This window comes from Galeopterus variegatus, unplaced genomic scaffold (genome assembly GCF_000696425.1).
Source record: "Galeopterus variegatus unplaced genomic scaffold, G_variegatus-3.0.2 Scaffold185, whole genome shotgun sequence".
Lineage (NCBI taxonomy): Eukaryota > Metazoa > Chordata > Mammalia > Dermoptera > Cynocephalidae > Galeopterus > Galeopterus variegatus.
Window position 1 is genome coordinate 164,933 of NW_007726296.1, and position 20,362 is coordinate 185,294.

The 20,362-nt window shown below is 43.9% G+C and overlaps 1 protein-coding gene across 3 annotated transcripts in view; it reads right to left on the minus strand.

Moving 5' to 3' along the window:
• Positions 1-3,235: 3,235 nt before the first annotated feature.
• Positions 3,236-20,362, minus strand: part of NR2C2 (nuclear receptor subfamily 2, group C, member 2) — a 49,688-nt gene continuing 32,561 nt past the window's right edge. For 2 of the 3 annotated variants that reach the window (XM_008564344.1, XM_008564339.1), the window contains exons 6-14: positions 18,549-18,696; positions 17,690-17,783; positions 13,928-14,061; positions 12,645-12,822; positions 11,296-11,417; positions 9,146-9,285; positions 7,915-8,052; positions 6,588-6,693; positions 3,236-3,503 (exon numbers count right to left, since the gene is read on the minus strand). In XM_008564344.1, coding sequence (XP_008562566.1) covers positions 3,329-3,503; positions 6,588-6,693; positions 7,915-8,052; positions 9,146-9,285; positions 11,296-11,417; positions 12,645-12,822; positions 13,928-14,061; positions 17,690-17,783; positions 18,549-18,696 — 1,235 coding nt within the window. In that variant the 3' untranslated portion in view covers positions 3,236-3,328. Of the gene's footprint in view, positions 3,504-6,132; positions 6,243-6,587; positions 6,694-7,914; positions 8,053-9,145; positions 9,286-11,295; positions 11,418-12,644; positions 12,823-13,927; positions 14,062-17,689; positions 17,784-18,548; positions 18,697-20,362 lie in introns of all 3 variants that reach the window. The other variant, XM_008564349.1, reaches the window with a different exon arrangement.

The following is a 20,362-nucleotide window of genomic DNA, read 5'->3' on the forward strand; positions in this document are numbered from 1 at the left end:
TAAACCTATGTCCTGCTGAGGATGTTGCTGCTGTTATTAGGGAGCCCAAGGTGTCCACTGTCACCTCCATGGCTGGTGTCCTAACAACCTCAGAGTCCACATGTAATACTGACACTGACAAGCTAAAAACAATCCCTCTAAAGGGCAATTATATAATACATCTTACAACAACTGACCACACCTGAAATTAAATATAGAAACCCAAACAACTAAAGAACTCCAAATGACAGCCTTATGGCTGAATTTAGACAATAAATAATGTAACCCCCCATTACACACACATAGAAATGTCAAATTAGAAGGATGGTAATATTCTTCCTTGAAACACTTGCCAGGAGTAACTTGAAAAGTATTTGCTTAAGTAATTTGGTCTTTTTCTATGTCTCTTCCTGTCCTGTTTTATGCTTATATGTAATGATCTCCACAAATTTCAACACATAACTGTCTCAACCCAACATTATCAGAGATACTTCTGAAATGAACCCACCTATCCAAGAAGTGACAGTGTGTGTCTGGCCACCTCACTGAGCCAGTGTGCCTCTCTTCACTAATGGAGGAGAGGCCAGGCTGGCAGAAAGGGGACACGACAAAGTTTCATGGCAAAACAGCCTAGGAATTCAGTGGGCAGAGGGTTGGTTTCACTTCATTAAATCCAGAGTTTCACAAAGTACTAATGAGGGTTACAAGCCCTGGAAAAGTTGGAGCCCAAACATTTGGTTGGGATCTTTAAGTAATTTTTGACTTTGGGTTGACTTTCCTTAACCAATTTGACAAGAGACGGAATGGACCTGCAGTCAAAGGCTTGAAATGAGTTCAGGCAGCAAGAATTCAGGTTATGTGGATATGATCCTTAAAGAAAAGGCCGTTTCAAAGTAAGGCCAAGAGGCTCTGGGAAACCAATGAAGGAGTGTTCAAAGCCCAAAACAGTCCCCCAGAATCAGCTATCACCAGCAAAGGGACTTTAAGAGCAGGACCAAGTTAGAATCAGCAATTTTCCAAGCTAAACTGTTTTTTTCCTCCAGTGCTCTCTCACAAGAGCTTGGCACTCCTTATCCAACCTGAGTCTAAATAGCCTAATGGACACGGGACTTCCAGAGCCTGCCGCTGAGTGGCCTAGGAATGAGGGAGTGGCCTGTGGGAGTCTTTTCACCAACACTGAGAACTAGGATCTGAAAGCTGTGACACAACATGTATTCCACATGATCGACATGCTCACACACAAAAATCAAAAGGCCAGAAGAGCAGGAAACTCTGTGAGATGAATACTTCAAGAATCCCACTACTGAAATCTTTCACAAGCAGAGACAAAACAGACCTAACTCCAGTGTCTTGGCCATTTTTTGGTCTTAATTTAAAATTTATAACATTTCAGGATTAGGAAACTAAAAATTACTAATTACTTTAAATCCGTTCCATCATTTTATCATAATAGCCACCTCCACTAATCTACAAAATTTGTTTCCAAGGCATGAGCCATAAATGATATAATTAAATCCAAAAGAGAATTAGAAGTTGGAGATACTGTCCCCACTTAATTCCTACTAACAATGACTTACATAAGGTGCTGCTAACATTTCAGTATAAAGCACCCTGTTCTGCTTTCAGCCTGTCCAGCATGTGTGTGGCACCCACCTTGACACTGCCGGCCAAGCCAGATCAGAGCACCTGCAAGGCAGGGAGTGTGCTGGGATCTTTTTGGGTATCATCTGATCAACAGATTCAACAGACATGAATTCAACCTTACAGGATATATTTTCTTAATCTGGGCTATACAAAAAGAAAATACAAAGTCTTCCACATACCACTTTCTCAAACAGGAAAAGCTTGCTTATTCATATCCATGGGAATTTATGGATACTCCAAGTTAGACATAACTTCCTCATAAATGTATTCTGTTCTTGTTGTAAACTACGGTTGCTATAATTTACGAGGAGGAATACCACCTTGGGAATTGAGGGTTGTTTTTTAAGGAGCTGGCAGCCTGCCACATCCCTCGGTGAAAATGCTCCAGGGGTGTTTTGCTGGCACACACCTGGGGGAACCAAAGTGCATGGTGTGCCAGTAGCATTGAAAGACTTGCCAACAGAGATGCTGAATTGAGACATCTGAAAATCCCTAATACTTATGGGCAACAGAGAGAAACCATTCAGAAACCTTTCGTTCACTTTTACCAGGCCCAGGCCACCCTGGCCAGGCAGCAAGATCCTGCACAGCACCAACTCAGCCCACTGCTCTGATGGGCCTGCAGAAACACAGGCAGTTCCTGAGGGGGTGTTGGAATGGAAACCCCTGGGTAAGGGAACCCTCACACTCCAAGGAGACCACATTCCCCCATCTGGACAACATGCAGCCACCCCAGATCATATTCAGGAAGTGCTGCTGACAAGGTTCAAACTGCCCACCTTATGCTTTTTGGTCAAAAGGCTCTGTCTGCCATGAGTGGTGGAGATCTAGGGTGTTTTCAGCAGCGGGAGGAATCACATGTCTCGTCGGGCAGTTAATGTCTGACTAGTTGTGATCCAATTCTGGAAAGGCCATCAGAAGAGAATCCCAGGTTCTGAAGGAGTCTGCAGATGCTGATCATATACCAGGATCAGGTGGTCAGGGAACCTGATAAGCATCAGCTCTATGGTTGGAAGCTTCTGGTCTGGGTCACCACCAACTGTGCTCCCACTCTCCCACTTACTGCATGACATAACTAAGCCATGAAATTTAGTTCAACACCACCAAATGTGCATACATTTAGGAATGATGCCTTCTTTTCTTAAACATAAATGATTGTCTCCTGTACCCTAGTGAATTTTCACAGAAATCATTAGAATTTCAGCAAAAGACATATAATTTTCCATTTGCTCTGTGCACAGGCAAGATGTTGCTAATATTACACATTGATAGGAAGTGCTTAGAAAGTGCTAATATTATTACCCTGGTAATTAGTAGCTATTAATTCCAAGGACATTTTTAATATATATACACATATATTGTTCTCTTAGGTTCTTTTAGTTTTTTTTAATACTAGTCTCTGACATTATAAAACTTCATTTTGTTTTTTGCCCTTTGAGAATTTCTAAATACAAATTGAGTTAAAAGATTGTTCCAAAATCTGCTGCTTCATCAAAAGGCATTAAAACATTTCTTATGACAGGAAAGGATCCTACTAGTCTTTTAGTTGCTATTGTCTGGGATTAACAGATAAGAAGAAACTAGGTAGGAAATGGCTAAGGTACTGGAAATATTTGCACATACCAAAATACCACTATTTTATTTTCTTTGTATCTGAATGGTTCTGGGAGGATTCTTTTGCTCCTTGGCAGATGTGTAGTGTGTACTATAGACTGGCTCCGGTGATCTGGCCATTGTACTCTGCTGTCTCCATCTTGAGGATGTAGGGGATTATGCTGTCTATTGAAACATTGCCAATGAGACCAGTGAAAAAAAGTTCTTCTGTTATGTTGGAGCTCATCAGCCTGAGTGCTGGCAGGCGGACGAGAATCCGGGCCAATCTGTAAGAGGGAGTGTCATTAGAAAAGGGGCTGTTTGCTGCCCTTCAGCCTTAACCCAGGAAAGGTTCACAGGGCCCTGTCTATACTTCACAGAAATGAACCAAACAGATCCACCACCCCACCCCCCTTATTTTTGTGGTTTCAACAGTTTCTCATTTAGGAATTTATCATGAGAAGAAATTCAAACAAGTGAGTACAAACATGTATGCAAAAATATGTTCCCTTCGCTGTTGTCTGTAACAGCTCTCCCTCCCCACCAAAGAGAAAAAACTTGGAAATTCATCAGTAGAGGATAAGTTAAAATAAATATGGTGTCTTCATATATACTCGTTAAAAAAAGGATAATAAAAATCTACATTTGTTGATAAGGAATGACATCCATGATGTATTGCTCAATAAAAATGTAAAAGGAGCCTGTGAAGCAGCAAGCAAGCACAGTCTCACTGGTGTGTACTTTGTGTACACACATGCATATACATATTTGGAAGGATGTTCACCACAGTGCTTAATGGTTGGGCTCTAGGTACTGGGATCCGAAGTGATTTTACCTATTAAAACGTTTTCTGTATTGCCCTAATGTCCAGTGTTCATTTGGCATTACAAATAAAGCAAAAAATAGTTTCATTTTGAAGAAACCCTGGATGGGAAGGTTCACCATGACCCTGGCCTGAAGGGCCACTGAACACTGTAGATCCCAAGTGTCCCATGTGACCGGGCCATTCCACAGCCAGGAACTATCTCAGGGGAGCAAGTGGAGCCGTGCACACAGCAGCGCGTGCAGTAGCCCAAACCGGAAACCACCACCTTCTCATTAGCAGGGAAATGTGAGCCATGGAAGATGTTGAAGAAGAGTATGTACATTTATAGTATATTAAATGAAAAAGGTTATAAAACCTTTTGTATATTATGATCCCAATTATGCATACAGAAAAAATTTCTGGAAATACAAAAAATTTTAATACTTCTGGATAGTGATGTTTTCATAGAGTAAAAAGTTTTCCATTTTTGCTTTTTAGAATGTTCTAAGTTTTCTCCAGTGAATATTATGTTATTTTTTAAAAGGGAAAGTGTATTCATACCATGCTTGCAACATTCCAGCACTGCCATCCACTCGCCTAGTCACCATGAATCACTGTGCTCAATCCTGCAGGGCACGCAAGCATGTAAAGACCACCACTACAGATCCTGAATGGCAGAACAGGCTGCAGGGTCTTAAGGAAGTCAGCAAGGGCAAATCAGGGAGGACTTCCTGGAGCATGAGACACCTCGCCTGGGCCTTAGAGGCTGGGTAAGGTATTTATCAGCTAAGAAGCAGATACGGAGGCAAGGGGGGAGGGTATTTCCAGAGGAACAACCAATATGAGAAAATGCACAAGGATGAGGAAGACTTAAAACTGAATATAGAAACAGGATGTAAAACATTCTAGGGCCTTTTCTTTGGGGACTGTCTTCTAAGTTCTATAATAAAGCCTCTCTTATTCTCATTTTTAGCCCCAAATCACCTGTAGCTACCCTCCCCGCTCCCAGGTCCCTGACTCGTGATTTCTTTTCAGAAACATCATATCTACTCTCCAAAGCCAGAGTTGCTGATGTTAAGATGATTCTAGAGCATGTTGTGGTTCTGCCAGCAGCCCCCAGAGGACCATTTCCAGCCAACCTCTGGCCGTGGGAACTGTGAGGGTATAGGTCTGTGGCCTTCTCAGGAGATAGCTTGCTGGCATGCGGCACACCAGGCTGTATGAATTCAGGGTGTGGGTGTATTACTCGACAGTCCCATTCTATAATGTACTGAGGCTGAAGTTATTCTAGATTCATGATAAGGTCTTCAGTGATTCCAGTAGAAAATAGATCTTAGGCTATCCCATTAGTTCAGTTGGTTAGATAGAGCACAGCCTCATAACACCAAGGTCATGGGTTCAGATCCCTGTACAAGCCAGCTGCCAAAAACAAACCAAAAAAACCCCAACACAAAAAAAGAAAATCGATCTTGCTTTTGCAAAAGTCACATCTGGGCCATGAAGATGTGCCGAAAGGAGAGGCAGGCTTTCTGCCAGCAGGATCAGCCACAGGATCCTCGGATCACACCAGAGAAAAGGTTGGGACATTCTGGTTTTAGCACTGAAAGATCAACCAGGATAGTTGGTCACTCTGCCTAGGGGGCAAAATCATTCCCTTTGAGACCCACTGGGCCAGAAGGGCTCAGGTCATCTCTGTTCCACAGGGCACCTACAGACTGAGGTCTGTGCAGAGGACAAGTCTGGAAGAGGCAGAGCCATGTGTCTTCCTACACTGTCAGTTTTGCTCCAGTGTTCATTTTGAGGGGAAAAAGGGGGGAGGGAAATATGAAATAATTTACCTGAAAGGGCCCCAGAAATTCATAGCCTCCAGTGGGTCAGAAACGGTCACGGGGAAAGAGTGCTTCTGTCCTTGGCTGGAAAGCCTACCAAAGCATTCTCCCCTTTGGCAGATTTGGACAACTTTCCTTCCCAAATCTGCATGACAAAGGCTAATTTATATATATTTTTGCTGTCCATCCATTATAAATGATACTGTCAATTAACTTTCACCCAAATAAAGGGACTTTTTTTCATCAGTTTCTCTGAGGGTAAAATTATTTTATATAACTCACCCATTCCTTTATAGGGGTTAGATGTGGTTTCTGTCAATGAAAACTTTTCTGTCAAGTACTCTAGCACTGCCTCTTCAATGGATGCTGACCAGAGGGGCAGACCTTTCGCACTATTCAGGACAAGGGGAATCTCCATCAAAACTCATGCCTCACACACGTTGACCCCAGAAGTGATCACACAGCATCGACTCCAATCCCTCCAGTGAAGAGAAGCAATCTGAGGCCTCACCCACAGTCACATGGCAACACTGGAACAGCTGGGTAGTCCTGACTCTCCCCACCTGGCTTGCTCCACGCTCTATTGCCACCTCTAAAACTTGAGAATTAAGGTGACATCAAATAGAGGCTCTACCAGGCTGCCAGAAAAGAGAAGGCTTGTATAATTGATATTTGAAACTACTGATCCAGCCACATTCCTTCCCACCCCAAGCAAGAGTGTGTGTCTGGCGCCTCACCGGTAGGTGTCTTCTGAGTAGGTTTTCTGAACATAGTCCTGCAACTCCATCTGTGCTTTTTCTTGGAATTTTTCAATCTGGCTTGTGCTGGTCAAACCTGGATGATCTGAAAACAGAAAAGTACCCCCAAATTCTCCTGTGTTTGGGAAATCCTACTTGCAGACTTCTTAGTATTTATCTTCAAACTTCTCAAGTACAACAGATTGAACTCTGAAAGATGATCTAGTTTAAATGTTATTGTTAGAACACTGGCTTAAAAACTCTCTTTTCTGAGGCCGGCCCGTGGCTCACTCGGTAGAGTGCGGCGCTGATAACACCAAGGCCACGGGTTTGGATCCTATATAGGGATGGCCGGTTGGCTCACTGGCTGAGCGTGGTGTTGACAACACCAAGCCAAGGGTTAAGATCCCCTTACCGGTCATCTTTAAAAAAAAAAAACAAACTCTCTTTTCTGCCAAGGCCTTTAAGGTTTCCAGGAGGGGGCTGGGCTCCTGAGAGGACACACCAGCCTGAGTAGGTTCTAGACATCTGGTCTCTTACTACTCCAGAAAACACACAGATTTTTAAACTACCACATAAAATTAGAAATTATCATTTACTTCCCAGATATGTAATTACATAATCTCTCCCATTTTTATGAGCTGTTCTATTGTTCATGAGTGGAAGGCTAGGGAGAAAAGGAAGGTTAAGCTGTGTCCAGCCCTCACAGGTGAGGTCTGTGGTCAGCCCAAGTGATCTCTCTAGAGGCTTCAGAAGAGGGAAGCTGAGGGGAGTGAGCGAGGGAGGCCAGCCCAGTCACCTCTTACTTTTCACCACAGCCCTGCTTCCTCTTCTGCATCTGCTGTGACCATAGCTTTCAGCATGCTCTGCAGCAGCTGCTGCTACTGCTACGCAGAGACCATGGGGAAACAGACTGTGTGGCATTTCAACCTGTGCTAGATTGTATATGCTAACAGAACCTGGAAACAGGCAAAAAGCCCAAATTTTAAAAAAGGAAAAAAAAAAAAGACATTCGTTGGTAGTGTACTCTAATGTGTATGCCGTGATCTTGTTTGGCCAATGGTTTAGTTAGGATACAGATTAAATCGATTCAGTACACGATATCACCAGACACTGTGGCCTATTTCTCTGGGGCTGTGATGGCAAGGATTTAGAAGAATTTATGTATTTATGCTAACTTGCAAAGCATCTGTCATGAGAACACCAGGTCACATACAATATGGCAGGGATCTCTCTATACTGCTGATGATTTGATACCATGTTCATGTTCAGAAATATCAGTAGACTCAGGTGGAAAAGTGTCGTGAGTCCCCCCCACATATCTTACCAGGGCTAAAGAGAACTATAGCTTTAAGGTATGCGTACTCATAGCCGTCTATATCCAGCTTTGCCATGCTGTTACAGAACTCCTGCAGCTTCCAGATGTGCTCCATGACTTGCTTTATCCGGTCGCCAGAAAGTTTATCTAGAAACCAACATTACATCCTCTGAGAAGGGCTGATATGAACAATAAAACTAGCTTCTTTGAGGAACCACAGAACAAAAGAAATAGAAGAATAATTTCACTTTTTAATGAAAAACCAGTATAATCTTGAGATGGTCAAGAGCCTCATTTTCGAGCTGAAGTGGCAACAGGTCCACCCAAACCCTTCTCCATTGTATGTTCTGACTCGACAGCAAAGCCTGAGACCAGTGACGCCCTTGCCTGCCCCCTGCAGCTTCCTAGCCTGTAGGTGCAAACTGGTGATTCCTTTTATTCTGTGCCTAAGACTCGTTAGTTCATAGCAATGATTAGGTTTTCTAAGTCTCTGTAGGCACCTAATATATGTCTGCTGACCTGAACATTAAATGTTGGCATTTTTTAGTTGTCAAAACAATTTTATATGTTTTTTCAATTATTCCTCATGACAGTACACGCAGCACGTGGAGACTGCACTGGCTGTCTCCTATTCCTGACATGGCTGGTATTTTGACCACCAAATATTAGACAGTTGCCACAAATCTTACTAGAAGAGGGTCATTCGTTCATCCACGAGGAGCAGCTGGGGTGAGGTAAATGCATCCTGGGCTACAAGACTGGCACGATCCAGATCTGTGCTCCAGCTCCTCTACTTACTGTTTCATTTGGGGCTAGCTAGGGACCTTACTGGGGCACCAGTTTCTCCATATGTAAAACTGGGATAATAGCCCCTACTTTATAAGGTTGTGAGGATTTGTGAGCTATTATACAGGAAAGAATAACTTCTGAGTGAGGATGAAAATATAAGCTGTAATTATTCTGAAAACACTACTAAATGCCTATCAGGAAGCTGGCTTTTTTCAATCTTTTTTTTCCTCCTTCATATTCATTCTATGGAAAGAGTGCATCTGGCAAAAAATTTAAATGTTCTGACTGATAAAGGTCCCATGACTTAACAGTCAAACTTCTCGTAGCCTATGGATGCTGTGGGACACCGAGGCTGGCCAATTTGCCATGCTGCCAGCTTGGCTCAACAAAGCTGTCTTTGACACTGCCCTCTAGCCAGGGCTGGGCTCCACCCCACGTCACTGGGCCCTACCTTCCTGGATGCTGTTCTGTAGGTGGTTGACGATGGCAGCCAGGATGGTGGAGAGACTCATAACCTGGGCACACTGGGCAAGGCCAAGGGTGAAGAGCTCGTTCCAGCAGGCCCGCACCAGGCTGGTGTTGCAGTCCTGCCTGGGGACACAGAGAGGAAGGAGGCTCGGTGGGCTGCAGGCCGGCACTTCTCCAAAGATGAGGGACACACAGACCCTAAGCCCTAGCTTCCTAGAACAAGTGGATTCAGCAACTATTCGTTGAAGGTTTATGGTATGTCCAGGATCATTCTCCAAGAAAATGATAAAGTCTATGAGCAAGCCTATGAATGTTTTAACTAGAATCCCTCTGATGAAAAAGTATCTATTCTCTTTAAAGATTCTTTAGACTTAAGTAATGAGAAATTTTAATAGGAATGGCTAAAGCACCATTTCCTACAGCTTTCTAAATCCTCAGCAGTCCTGGCTTGGCTCTGTTCCAGGAGACGGTCCTGCAGCCAAGGTCATGAGGGCTATAAGGATCAAAGGACCATGAACTGAGTGTGGACTCTAAAGAAACACCCTGCAAACCCTGAAATGCAGGAGGCAGACTCTGTGCTGGAGCTGGGACTAAAGCAGGGAGGAAGGGTCCAGCTAAGGCTACTCTTAGCCCTGCCCTGGGTAATTCCTACTCAGGTTAGTTAGTGTGGTTGACACATTGCAAAATAATATGTCCTTTTTCTCAGAATGCCCCAGATGCAGCATCCCTCTGCCTGTCTCAAGATTTCAGGAGGCCAGAGAAACGGCTGTCTTGACAAGACTGTTCCTCCAGTTGCCTCAAGTATGGCCCCGCCATAGGCAAGCAACAAAAACCAGGGCTATGGGCACCATTTCCATACACACCCCAGATGCACGTCTCGTATTTTGTCATGATTGCTACCCTGAACACTAATCTATGAAGATTGGTATGTGAAATAAATGAAACCACTTTAAATGTGGCAGCATGATTTTTCTGTTTGTTTGTTTTGTTTTAAAAGATGACCGGTAAGGGGATCACGTTGTCAGCACCACGCTCTCCAACTGAACTAACCGGCCATCCCTATATAGGGATCTGAACCTGTGGCCTTGGTGTTATCAGCACCACACTCTCCCAAATGAGCCATGGACCGGCCCTGTGGCAGCGTTTTATCTAGCCTCGGCTGAGAAAACCTGTGGAGGAGGTTCCAAATCACTCAACTATAAAAAGTATATTCGTCAGGGCAGTGGATGATCACTTTTTAGCCCCACTTTAAAAATCTTAGCTACCTACCAGTACTAGTAACTGTGGGACTATCAACAAGACACCTGAAGGAAGACCATCTACCAGATGGCAGCAAGAGGCAGGCCATTCTCCCAAAGAGTTAACAATTAACTTGCAACACGTGTTCAGTGGTCACTGCCTGTGCAGCTCCCCCGGAACAATGAGGAGCAATCCTGTCCATCTCTCCTTTAATCAAGGAGTGTGGCAACCATTCTAACAACTACTCAGGGCACACACCACATCACCTGACCTATCTTTCAACCCTACTATGAGCCACCTGATGGGCACAATGGCAGCTTGCACCAACTGTACAGCACTTGGCACAAGGTAGAGCTGTGTTGGGATTTAGGGGAGAAACATGATCGACACACACAAGTGATGCTCAGTAAAGCAAGAAAGAGGGGCTTCCTGCAGAGAGAGCATCAGGGTCAGTGCTACTCCAGGTGCAGTCACCACTGAGCTAAGAAGCTTGTGTGAGAATGGAAACAAGTGCCCTGTGTTTTTAGGACACAACTGATTCACATTCATCTTGTCAAAGGCCCAGGCAAAGTTCCTGGCCTGGCTTCAGCTCTGAGTCACACTGTGCTACGCATGGTGCCAGGGACCACTCCTGCCTTCTATTCCACTTCATCCCCAGCTCCTAGCACCAAGTCCTTGGCACATGTAGGAAGTTCCATAAAGGTCTGAGGAACATGGTAGAACTGGCAAGCATGGTCCCCTACTACCTGATAGTATTTAATAAGAAACCTGGGATCCCTTGAACAAGGTCATAGGAATAGTCAAGGTGGAAGGGCCCTCTGAGATTTTCCAGGCCATTCCTTGAGAAGGGAAGGCCTCCGCCCCAGGATACATGCAGAGTATAAGGCCACTTACCCAAGTGCCTGGAAGGCTGGGATTGACCTAGCCCAGTGCATTGAGAGGAAAAGCAAGCGGGACGCAGACTCGCAGATGTAGTGCACGTTGAGGTACTCTGGCATCGGGCTGGGCATTGTCAGCTGGAAAAGAGGTGGTACAGGGGATAGCCTTGTCAACACGTGTCCCTGTCATGTTTCAACAATAGTGGCAACAAGAGTCACTGTCTCCTAGTGATTTTAAAGATCCTGTGTGCACCCATCTTTAGTGGAACGTATGTCTCCTGTAGCAGGAGGTTTGTACTGACTCCCCATGTTTTTTTGTTTAGTGAACTAGAGTCTAATGGACCTTGGAATATAGCCTGAGGGGGACTTTCCAGCTCACCCATACAAAACATACTCCAACTCTTGCCTCAGTTAAATTGTTATTTGTTCTACAGGAATTCCATTTTGAGCCACAGGTTAAAGTCCAAATTGAATCGGGGAGAGTGGGGGGAACAGGGGTCAACTTCATGGCCTAGCAGGCATTTCGGTAGGTGGCCTCAAGATAACAGTGAGTGAGAGCTGAGCAGAAGCCCAAGTGGTAGGATGATACCATATTATCAGAATGTCCGTCCTGGGCTCCTGGAGCTCCACTGTCTTGATTTGGGCTCCAGTGCTTTTGAAGCTGGAATCCCACTGGTGACCTGTATCCTGGGCATCCTTGGGCAACTATGGCAGGGACCCAATCATCCTAAGTGACTGGTCAGATCTCTCCAGTAAAGAATACTGGGGGTACAGGAAGACTCAGCTGGAAGACCTAGAGACTGAGAGGGTTTCAGATGCCCTGGGAGTGTCCTGTAGAAAAACCAAGGCCAGTGAAGGACAGCATTGGGGAAGACCTATGAGGACCTAAGAGCACTTTTCAAGGATGGCTAAGATCTGCTTTATATGGCTCTAGAGATCAAAGCACTCAGGATCAATGGTTGAGAACAAGGGCTGGCTGCCTACTTATTGAAGATTGTATGCAAGGGCTTCTATTACACAGAGAAGAGACAAAGGCCGCTGCCTGCTCCTATGCTAGAACCAGACTGGATGGGAAGACAGAGGCAGAGCAGTCAGCTGTCAGCGTGTCTTGGCAATTATGTGCCATGCCTGCTTCAGGCTTACCTTCAGAACCAAATGGCACTGTGAGCAAAAGAGGAGTGAAAACGCTTCCTTGGGAACACTGTTCTGGAAGACAAGATCCTGCTTTGAAGCCGTGATGTCAAATGCCACAAATGAGCTCACTCCAAGGTTTGATTTTTAAAAGTGCAGATGAGCTTTGGTACAGAACTTCTCCCCCAACAGGCCTGGGAGTCTGAGGGCATGTGGTTAGCTGAATGCACTCACCTTAAATGTGACGTGTGTGTCTGAAAGGAGGGGGCCTTCAACCTCAATGATGGGTGTCGACTGGTCTCTGCTGATGACGTGGATGCCCCCGCCTCCACTGGTGTCTATCCCATCTGCCAGGCTTGCTGGTGAGGAGCTGTCTGTGGTATTAAGTGCTTTAGCTAAGGTATCAAAAGCCCTGTGAGCAAAAATGAAGCAAGCAAATGTTGTGAATCTACAGCTTTTAGGAGGAACAGAGCTCTAGCTGAGATTTAACTTAGAAAAACAATGCAGTGGGGAAAAGATCATTAAATTCTACTTGCTGAAGGAAGGGCTAATGATGAAAGTTTCTATGCATTGTCTATACATCGTCTTTGGCACTGAGCTATATATTATTTATTGTCACATGCAATTTCTACTTTTCACCACTATACTCCAAAGATAGAATTCCTCTCCATTTTACAGATGTGAATGCTGAGATTTACAGATGTTAAATAACTTTTCCAAGGCCTTCCACATAGTAAGTGGTGAAACCAGAATTTTACCTAATTCAAATCCCATCCTCTTTCCATTGGACATAAATCTTAGTTTTGCTATCAGCCTGCAATTGAACCCGAGGGCCAGAGCACTTGTGTAGTCCCCAGCTATCCATCTGACTGGCCTGCCACGATGGGCAGGAGTGCAAGGAACAAAACACAAAAGCCAGTATCCTCAGCAGCCAGTTACTGACGTCTGGGGCCAGCTAATGCTATCAGCTAATATCGATCTAGCTATCCTGGTAGATTTAAGCTGTGAACTCACTACTTAGAAAAAATATACATGAGAAAAATAGGCTAAAATAGAATCAGGAAAAGGGATGAACTACTAATATGCAGGTGCATTAAACAGTGATTAATACAAGTAACATCTGTCCACCGAAAGGCTCCCCCTCCCCCCACTTCCACTGAGTAACTCAATTTCCTTTTTCATGCTTTGGAATAAAAAGCAATTTTGATTGTTTTATACCATGTAACGTAAGTGGGTCCATGTTTTCATAATTAAAATTTGAAAGAAGATAGACATCCAGGAACATCATAACAATTTTACAATTCTTTTTTTTTTTTTTTTGATGGCTGGCTGGTAGAGGGATTGAACCCTGGACCTTGGTGTTATGAACACCATGCTCTCACCAACTGAGAGAACTGGCCAGCCCTACAATCCTTAACGAAATACAGGATGGGTGCCAAAATGTTGTCATCCACCCTCACAACACAGTGACTGTGAGTGCAAGTCAAGAGGGGGCCTCAGCACTCATGGGCTCATACCGAGTAATCTCACTTGCAGACTGGTCCTCCGGCTGGACTTCCGAAGTGTCCCCATTGTTCAAGGATTCACTTAGGTTAGCAAGGGAGGTCACTACATTGGCCAGTGTGCCCAAAGCTCCCTGGCTTGTTTCAGCCTATTAAACAAAAAATAGTAACATTAAAAATGAACATACATGCAAATGACTCTCAAGCCAACGTAGGTCCAATGTTGGTTTAAAAACAGCTTCAAACAAGGAACAGCACAAGGGAGATCTTTTTAGTGATGAAATAGTTCTGTATCCTGCTTGTGGTGGTAGTTACACAAATCTACACACGTGACAAAATGACATAGTGATAAAATGACAGAACAAAACCAGATAAACTGGACTTCGCTAAAATTAAAAATTTTATGCTTCAAAAGACATTAAGAAAGTAAAAAGACAACCACAATACAAAACAAAACAAAACAACAACCCACAGTATGGGAGACAGTATTTGCAAATCATATATCTGATAATGATTTAGTTGCCAGGATATTTAAAGAACATTACAACTCAACAATAAAAAGACAAATAGCCCAATTTAAAAATGGACAAAGAAGATATACGAATGGCCAATAAGTGCATGAAAAGATGCTGAACATCAATGGAAGTGCAAATCAAAATCACAATGGCATACAACTTCATACCCAGTAGGATGGCTACTATCAAAAAGACAGACAATAACAAGTGTTGACAAGGATGTGGAGAAATCAGAGCTCTCATATACCGTGGTAGGAATGTAAAATGTGCAGCCACTTCGGGAAAACGTGTGGAAGTTTCTCAAAGTTTAAACATAAGAGTTACCATATGATCAACAATTCCACTCAAACAACCCAAATGTCCATCAATTGATAAATAGATAAAAACACTGTGGTATAGCCAGCCATACAATGCATATTATTTGGCAATAAAAAGGGATGAAATACTTATTCATGCTACAACATGGATGAACTCTGAAAACATGCCAGGACAAAGAAGCTAGTCACACACTGTACAATTTCCTTTATATGAAATGTACAGAACTGACAAAACCATAGACTTAAAAAGCAGATTAGGAGTTGGTAGGGTTTGGGAGGAGGGGGTAAGGAGGAGTGACTGATTAATGGGGTTTGGGTTTTTTTTGGGGGGGGGTGATAAAAGTACTCTAGAATTAGATAGTGGTGATGGTCATATAACCTTGTAAATACACTAAAAACCACTAAATTATATACTAAAAGTGTGAGTTTTATGGTATGTGAATTATATTTCCATCAAAAAAGAAAGCCAGACATATACTCAAATAAACACAAATGAGGGCCAGCCCGTGGCTCACTTGGGAGAGTGTGGTGCTGATAACACCAAAGCCACAGGTTCGGATCCTTATATGGGGATGGCCGGTTAGCTCACTTGGGAGAGTGTGGTGCTGACAACACCAAGTCAAGGGTTAAGATCCCCTTACTGGTCATCTTAAAACAAAACAAAACAAAACAAAAAAAACACCACACAAATGTCTGTTATATCTCGATTATAAAAGTGAAAAATTTGAATCAGTAGAAAAGGTCAAGGTCAAGGGTTTGGATCCCCTATTGGCCAGCTGCCAAAAAATAATATTGTGCAGCTGCTGTTAGATTTAGGTCATGATAGAAAGGTATGTTGAAGGGAATAAAAAAGGGTGTTGAAGGGAATAAAGAAGGGTGGGAAAGGGTCGAGCCCGTTGCGCACTCGGAAGAGTGTGGCGCTGGGAGCGCAGCAGCACTCCCACCGCGGGTTCAGATCCTATATAGATAGGGATGACCGGTGCGCTCACAGTGCTCACTGGCTGAGCGCGGTGCAGCCGGTCTCAAAAAAGGACCAAAAAAAAAAAAAAAAAAAGGGTGGGAAAAAACAGAACAATACACACACTTTGTACTGATGTCAATTTCCTGCTTGTGATGTTGTGCTCTGGTTATGTACAATGTAACCACTGAGAGAACCTGGATGAAGGCTACACCAGAGCTCTGTAATAGTTTTGTAGTTATTTCAAAGTAAATTATTTTGAATGTATAATTATTTCAAAGTAAAATCTAAAAAACAGCTTCTGAAACAGCTGTGCATGTTTTATTATTCAGAACAAACTTCTGGGGTGTGTATTCTTGTAGGCATGTGCTGCATAATGACATTTCTGTCAACAACAGGCCGCATGTATGACAGCACCATAGGATTATAAAGGCTCTAACATATAACCTAGTGAGTAGTAGGCTATACCATCTAGGTTTGCACAAGTACACTCTATGATGTTTGCACGATGAAATCGCCTGATGACACATTTCTCAGAATGTAACCCCAGAGAAGAGAACAGGGTAGTGTGCAGGTCTGATTCTGAAGCCTTCTCTTCACTACTGAAATACTTCACAGCTCTTGCATTCTTTCTCCTCTATCCAGTGACAATAACCAGTTCCTTACAGTTAACATTTATTAAGTGCTCGCTGTGTGCCAAGTGCTTTATAAAATTAACTTACTCTAGTTCCCAAACAACCCTTCATGGTAGGCATTGAGGAGACTGAGGTGTGGGAGAAAGGCATTCAGCTCCTGCAAGCAGTGCTGGACTCTGAGCCCAGGCCCCGCTGGCTCTGGAGTCTCAGTTCTCGTTCTGAATCTTGAGTGGTTAGCACAATAAAACAAGTGCTGTGAATCCCTTGGTAATCAGGATGTTTTAAGATCATTCGGGCCTTACTTTCAGGCTTATGCTTTCTCTACACCCCATTAAATAGCCAGAGACACTGATGCAGACTGGTGACAAGCAGAGTCAGGTGTGATCAAGCAGCTCACACCACAGACATTACCACTCCCAGAGACAGGAAGCTCGAAGCCCAGCCCGAGGACTAATTGGTACAGCAGGGCAGCTCTCCAGGCCATCCAAGAGCTCTGTATTTTACCTTCTCTTTCCCAGAAGCAGACCTTCCATAGCGTACCAAGTATGTGCATAGATGTGCGTGTGCCAGATCAGAAGAGAGCCTGCAGGCCTTGCTCTGGCTCTGGGCAGCAGCAATGCCAGCGCTCTCGGGTACCGAGTCACCCTCAGAGCTGTGGCTTGCTACTACTTTCTCATTACTTAGTTTACATCAGAAACAAGACAAGAAAAACAATGGGTTGCCTTGGCTGGATAAAACCCTCCTCCTTGGTTATCGTCACAGGAGCTAACCAGTTGTCTCTCCCTCTTGGATTGACAAATATCTCCGCATACAGGAAATTAAATTCCCTATGGCTGATTTGCTGTAGCAAAGCTTTAGAATTGTTAGAATCCTGGCTGAACTTCCTCCTGAAGAGCATCTAATGAAAAGGAACTGGGCTGTACCCCATAAAAATGTACAAATTAATGTTAAAATTAAAAAAAAAAAAGAAACTGGAGTTTTTGCAAAAGGCCATCTTGGGATAAGTAGCTATTTTCTCAGCATGCTAATAGTTTGTCGATGTGTATATGAGGAAAAAAAATCTTAATAGAGAACAGAACCACAGAATATCTACTGAATTGAAGTCTAGACTCTGACATGTTACAATGACTATGACCAGCCAGCCCTGACACAGATTTCTGAAAAGCCATCAGCATGCTTAAAACAAATCCCAGGGTAGCTGTAGCACAAGCAGCAGCAAATGGAGACACAGAAGGTTATGCTTTCAGTGTGGTCTCTGAAGGTCAAGAAGAAGGTGGGGCACACAGTAGAGAAGTGGCCTGCACTGTCCAGATAGAGGAGGAGAGGAAGCACGAGTAGAGAACAAACATCACCTTGGAATCCGTGGCCAGAAGAACTGTACCATCCTCACGTATCAAAGGCTGCTGGATGTTCACAAGCATCCCTGGATCAAGAAGACCTGTTTGTCTATTTAAGACATAAAGAAACCCAGAGTAGCTTCCAACATTTTATGCACAGTATGATCACGCTGCATTTACCCGTCCCTTCCACATTTGCAAAGCTGTCTGAACAGTAGAAAAACTCTAACTAGACTCGGCCACCGAGTAACTAACAGCTTCCCTTCTCTCTGCAATGAGATGTGCACAAAGTTGGGTCTACAGCCTGAAATAGGATGAAACACAATGCACATACCCTGGGGTTCTCCAGAATGACTGCAGACCGTGGCCATGCTGCCAAAAAAGTTAACTTGATTTTCAGAGAAATCACTAAGGCATCCTCAACTCCAGTTTTCCCTATGACACATTCTGGATTTCTTGTTTTCCCTCTTTCTGTTCCTTCTAAGTTCAATAGATTACATTGAAAACAAATCAACTTGTAGCACTACCTGGGACCTCACCTCACCTCAGGCTTTTGTCTGTACTGCAAAAAAAAGCCCTACTCTTGAACTACAGAACAACTGTTTTCCTGTATGAATGGTGCCTGAACTGCAGGGCATAATCCAAGCTTCTGAGACAGGAGAGTTTCTGACCCCCTCTTAAATCAGGCATCCTCAGGACTGTCCAGAGGTGTGGTTGAGCAGCTCCAGAGAGGTAGAACGAGGCAAGACAAGGCTGGAGGCTGAGGCAGGTGGGCGGGAGCCACATAAGCACCCTTCCCAGGAGGACCCGTGCTTCCTCTATCAGCTCCAAAGGCTGACAGCAGCACTGCCCTTTGTGAGAACAAGGGACTGACCTTGCTCCGTCTTTGTCGGCCACAAATGTGGGAGTGGCTATCAGAGGACTTCTCAGGTCCTTCCGGATATAGATTTTCTCAGTTGAAGCAGCACAATTGCTTGGTTTCTCCCGTTGCACATCAAAGGGCTTCCGCTCACTCTGCACAGCTTAAATCACAACATAAATACTCGTGTTTAGAGAGAAGATTCAAATCAATAAAAACTATGTCCCTCATGGTAAAATAAGGGGTCTTTCTTTGTAAATCCATTACTGTAGGAATGGTAAGCTCCGGTTCTGGATTTCCCTAGCTCAGTTTTCACAGTGGACTTTTTAGCCAAAGGAGAAAAGGGGTCAAAGTCAAACAATGCCATGTCAAATCTAAAGACATAAAAAAGAGCTAAAGATGGCAGGTGCTGCTTGCACAGGGAGAAACTGCAGCACTGCACCTGTGTAGCTTGTGGAGACCCACATGGAACCCTCTGGGTTTTCACTTACTGCTGCTAACAAAAGGGACTCTCCAGGACAATAAATCTCCATCTTCAAATGGGACCTTAACAGAGAGTTTGTCCTATGCCACAAACTGTAGCAGACCCTTTCTAATTTCCAACTCAAGCCTGAAGAGCTTTTGCAAACTGTTTAATAGATATCAATGTTTTTCTGCACTAGCAATCTCCTGCTACAGCAATCTAGTATAAGAACAAGTATACATGCCAGAGAAGCTAAAGAAAATGAAAACTTTTAAAAAGAAAGAGGCAATGAACCCCAGAGACTGGAATTCAGATATCCTGCTAACCAAACTGAAATCCAATTGGGTCTTAATTTCGCAGCTATAGCTGTGACTGCAAAAAAGTGATGTCAGTCATTGCTCTGAGTAAAAATATTCACTGTTGAGAAAGAGGACAGCCTGGCAATATGGGCCAGTCTCACACCAAGTCAGTGATGTATTTATTCACTTTGGGGAAAAAGCAATATTGCTGGATAAAATAAAAACATCACACAAGGCAGAAATTAGGTTGATACTTTAATTTCTCAAAGAACACATTTCCATTTGCTCCCCAATGAATTTTGCAGTTTCCTGTTCCCAGAAATGCAAACACCAATACTGAAATGTGTTTGTTTTCAGTCTTCTTAGGGAACATGCAGAAGATGAAAGAATCATGCAGCACCCTCAGCAGGAGCCTGCAGTGCTGGGTCTAGGGCCTCCAGCCCTGCCAGGTTGAGTATGTGCCCCACCTCTGCTAACCTCCACTTTCTTCCTGTAGATTGAGAGCCCAATTCCACTCTCCTTGGATTTCTCTTCCCTGCCTGTCTTGGATCCTGGTCTTCATGTTTTCACCACTAACAAGGGAATCGACCCCCGTGCTGACTGGTCCTTGTGGATGATGGTCTGGGTTTGGAATTCCTAACCCCCAAAATTCTAGCTACAGGAACTGAGAGGAGGGGCTTGAGACCTTTGGGCTGCCCCATACCTTTGGTCAACAGCTCTCCCTTTCAGAATCCCAGCTGCTCAGAAGCTTGGCAGAAGGTCTAGCCCCAAAGGAAGGTACAGGGACTAAGAAAACAGCAAGTAAAAGTAGGCTCATTCATGGCCGGCTGGTTAGCTCAGTTGATTAGAGCACAGAACTAATAACACCAAGGTCCAGGGCCCGATCCCTGTAATGCCTAGCCATCAAAAAGAAAAAAAAAAAAAGGAGGCTCATTCAGTCCTTAGGAGCAACACAGGAGGAAGGTCAGGAGTTCTAGCTCACAAACGAGCACCTGTGGGTGAGAGCAGCTGTATTTTTCCGTAGGCCTCCCAGCTCTTCACTGGTGGAGTGGGAGTTCAACTTGGTA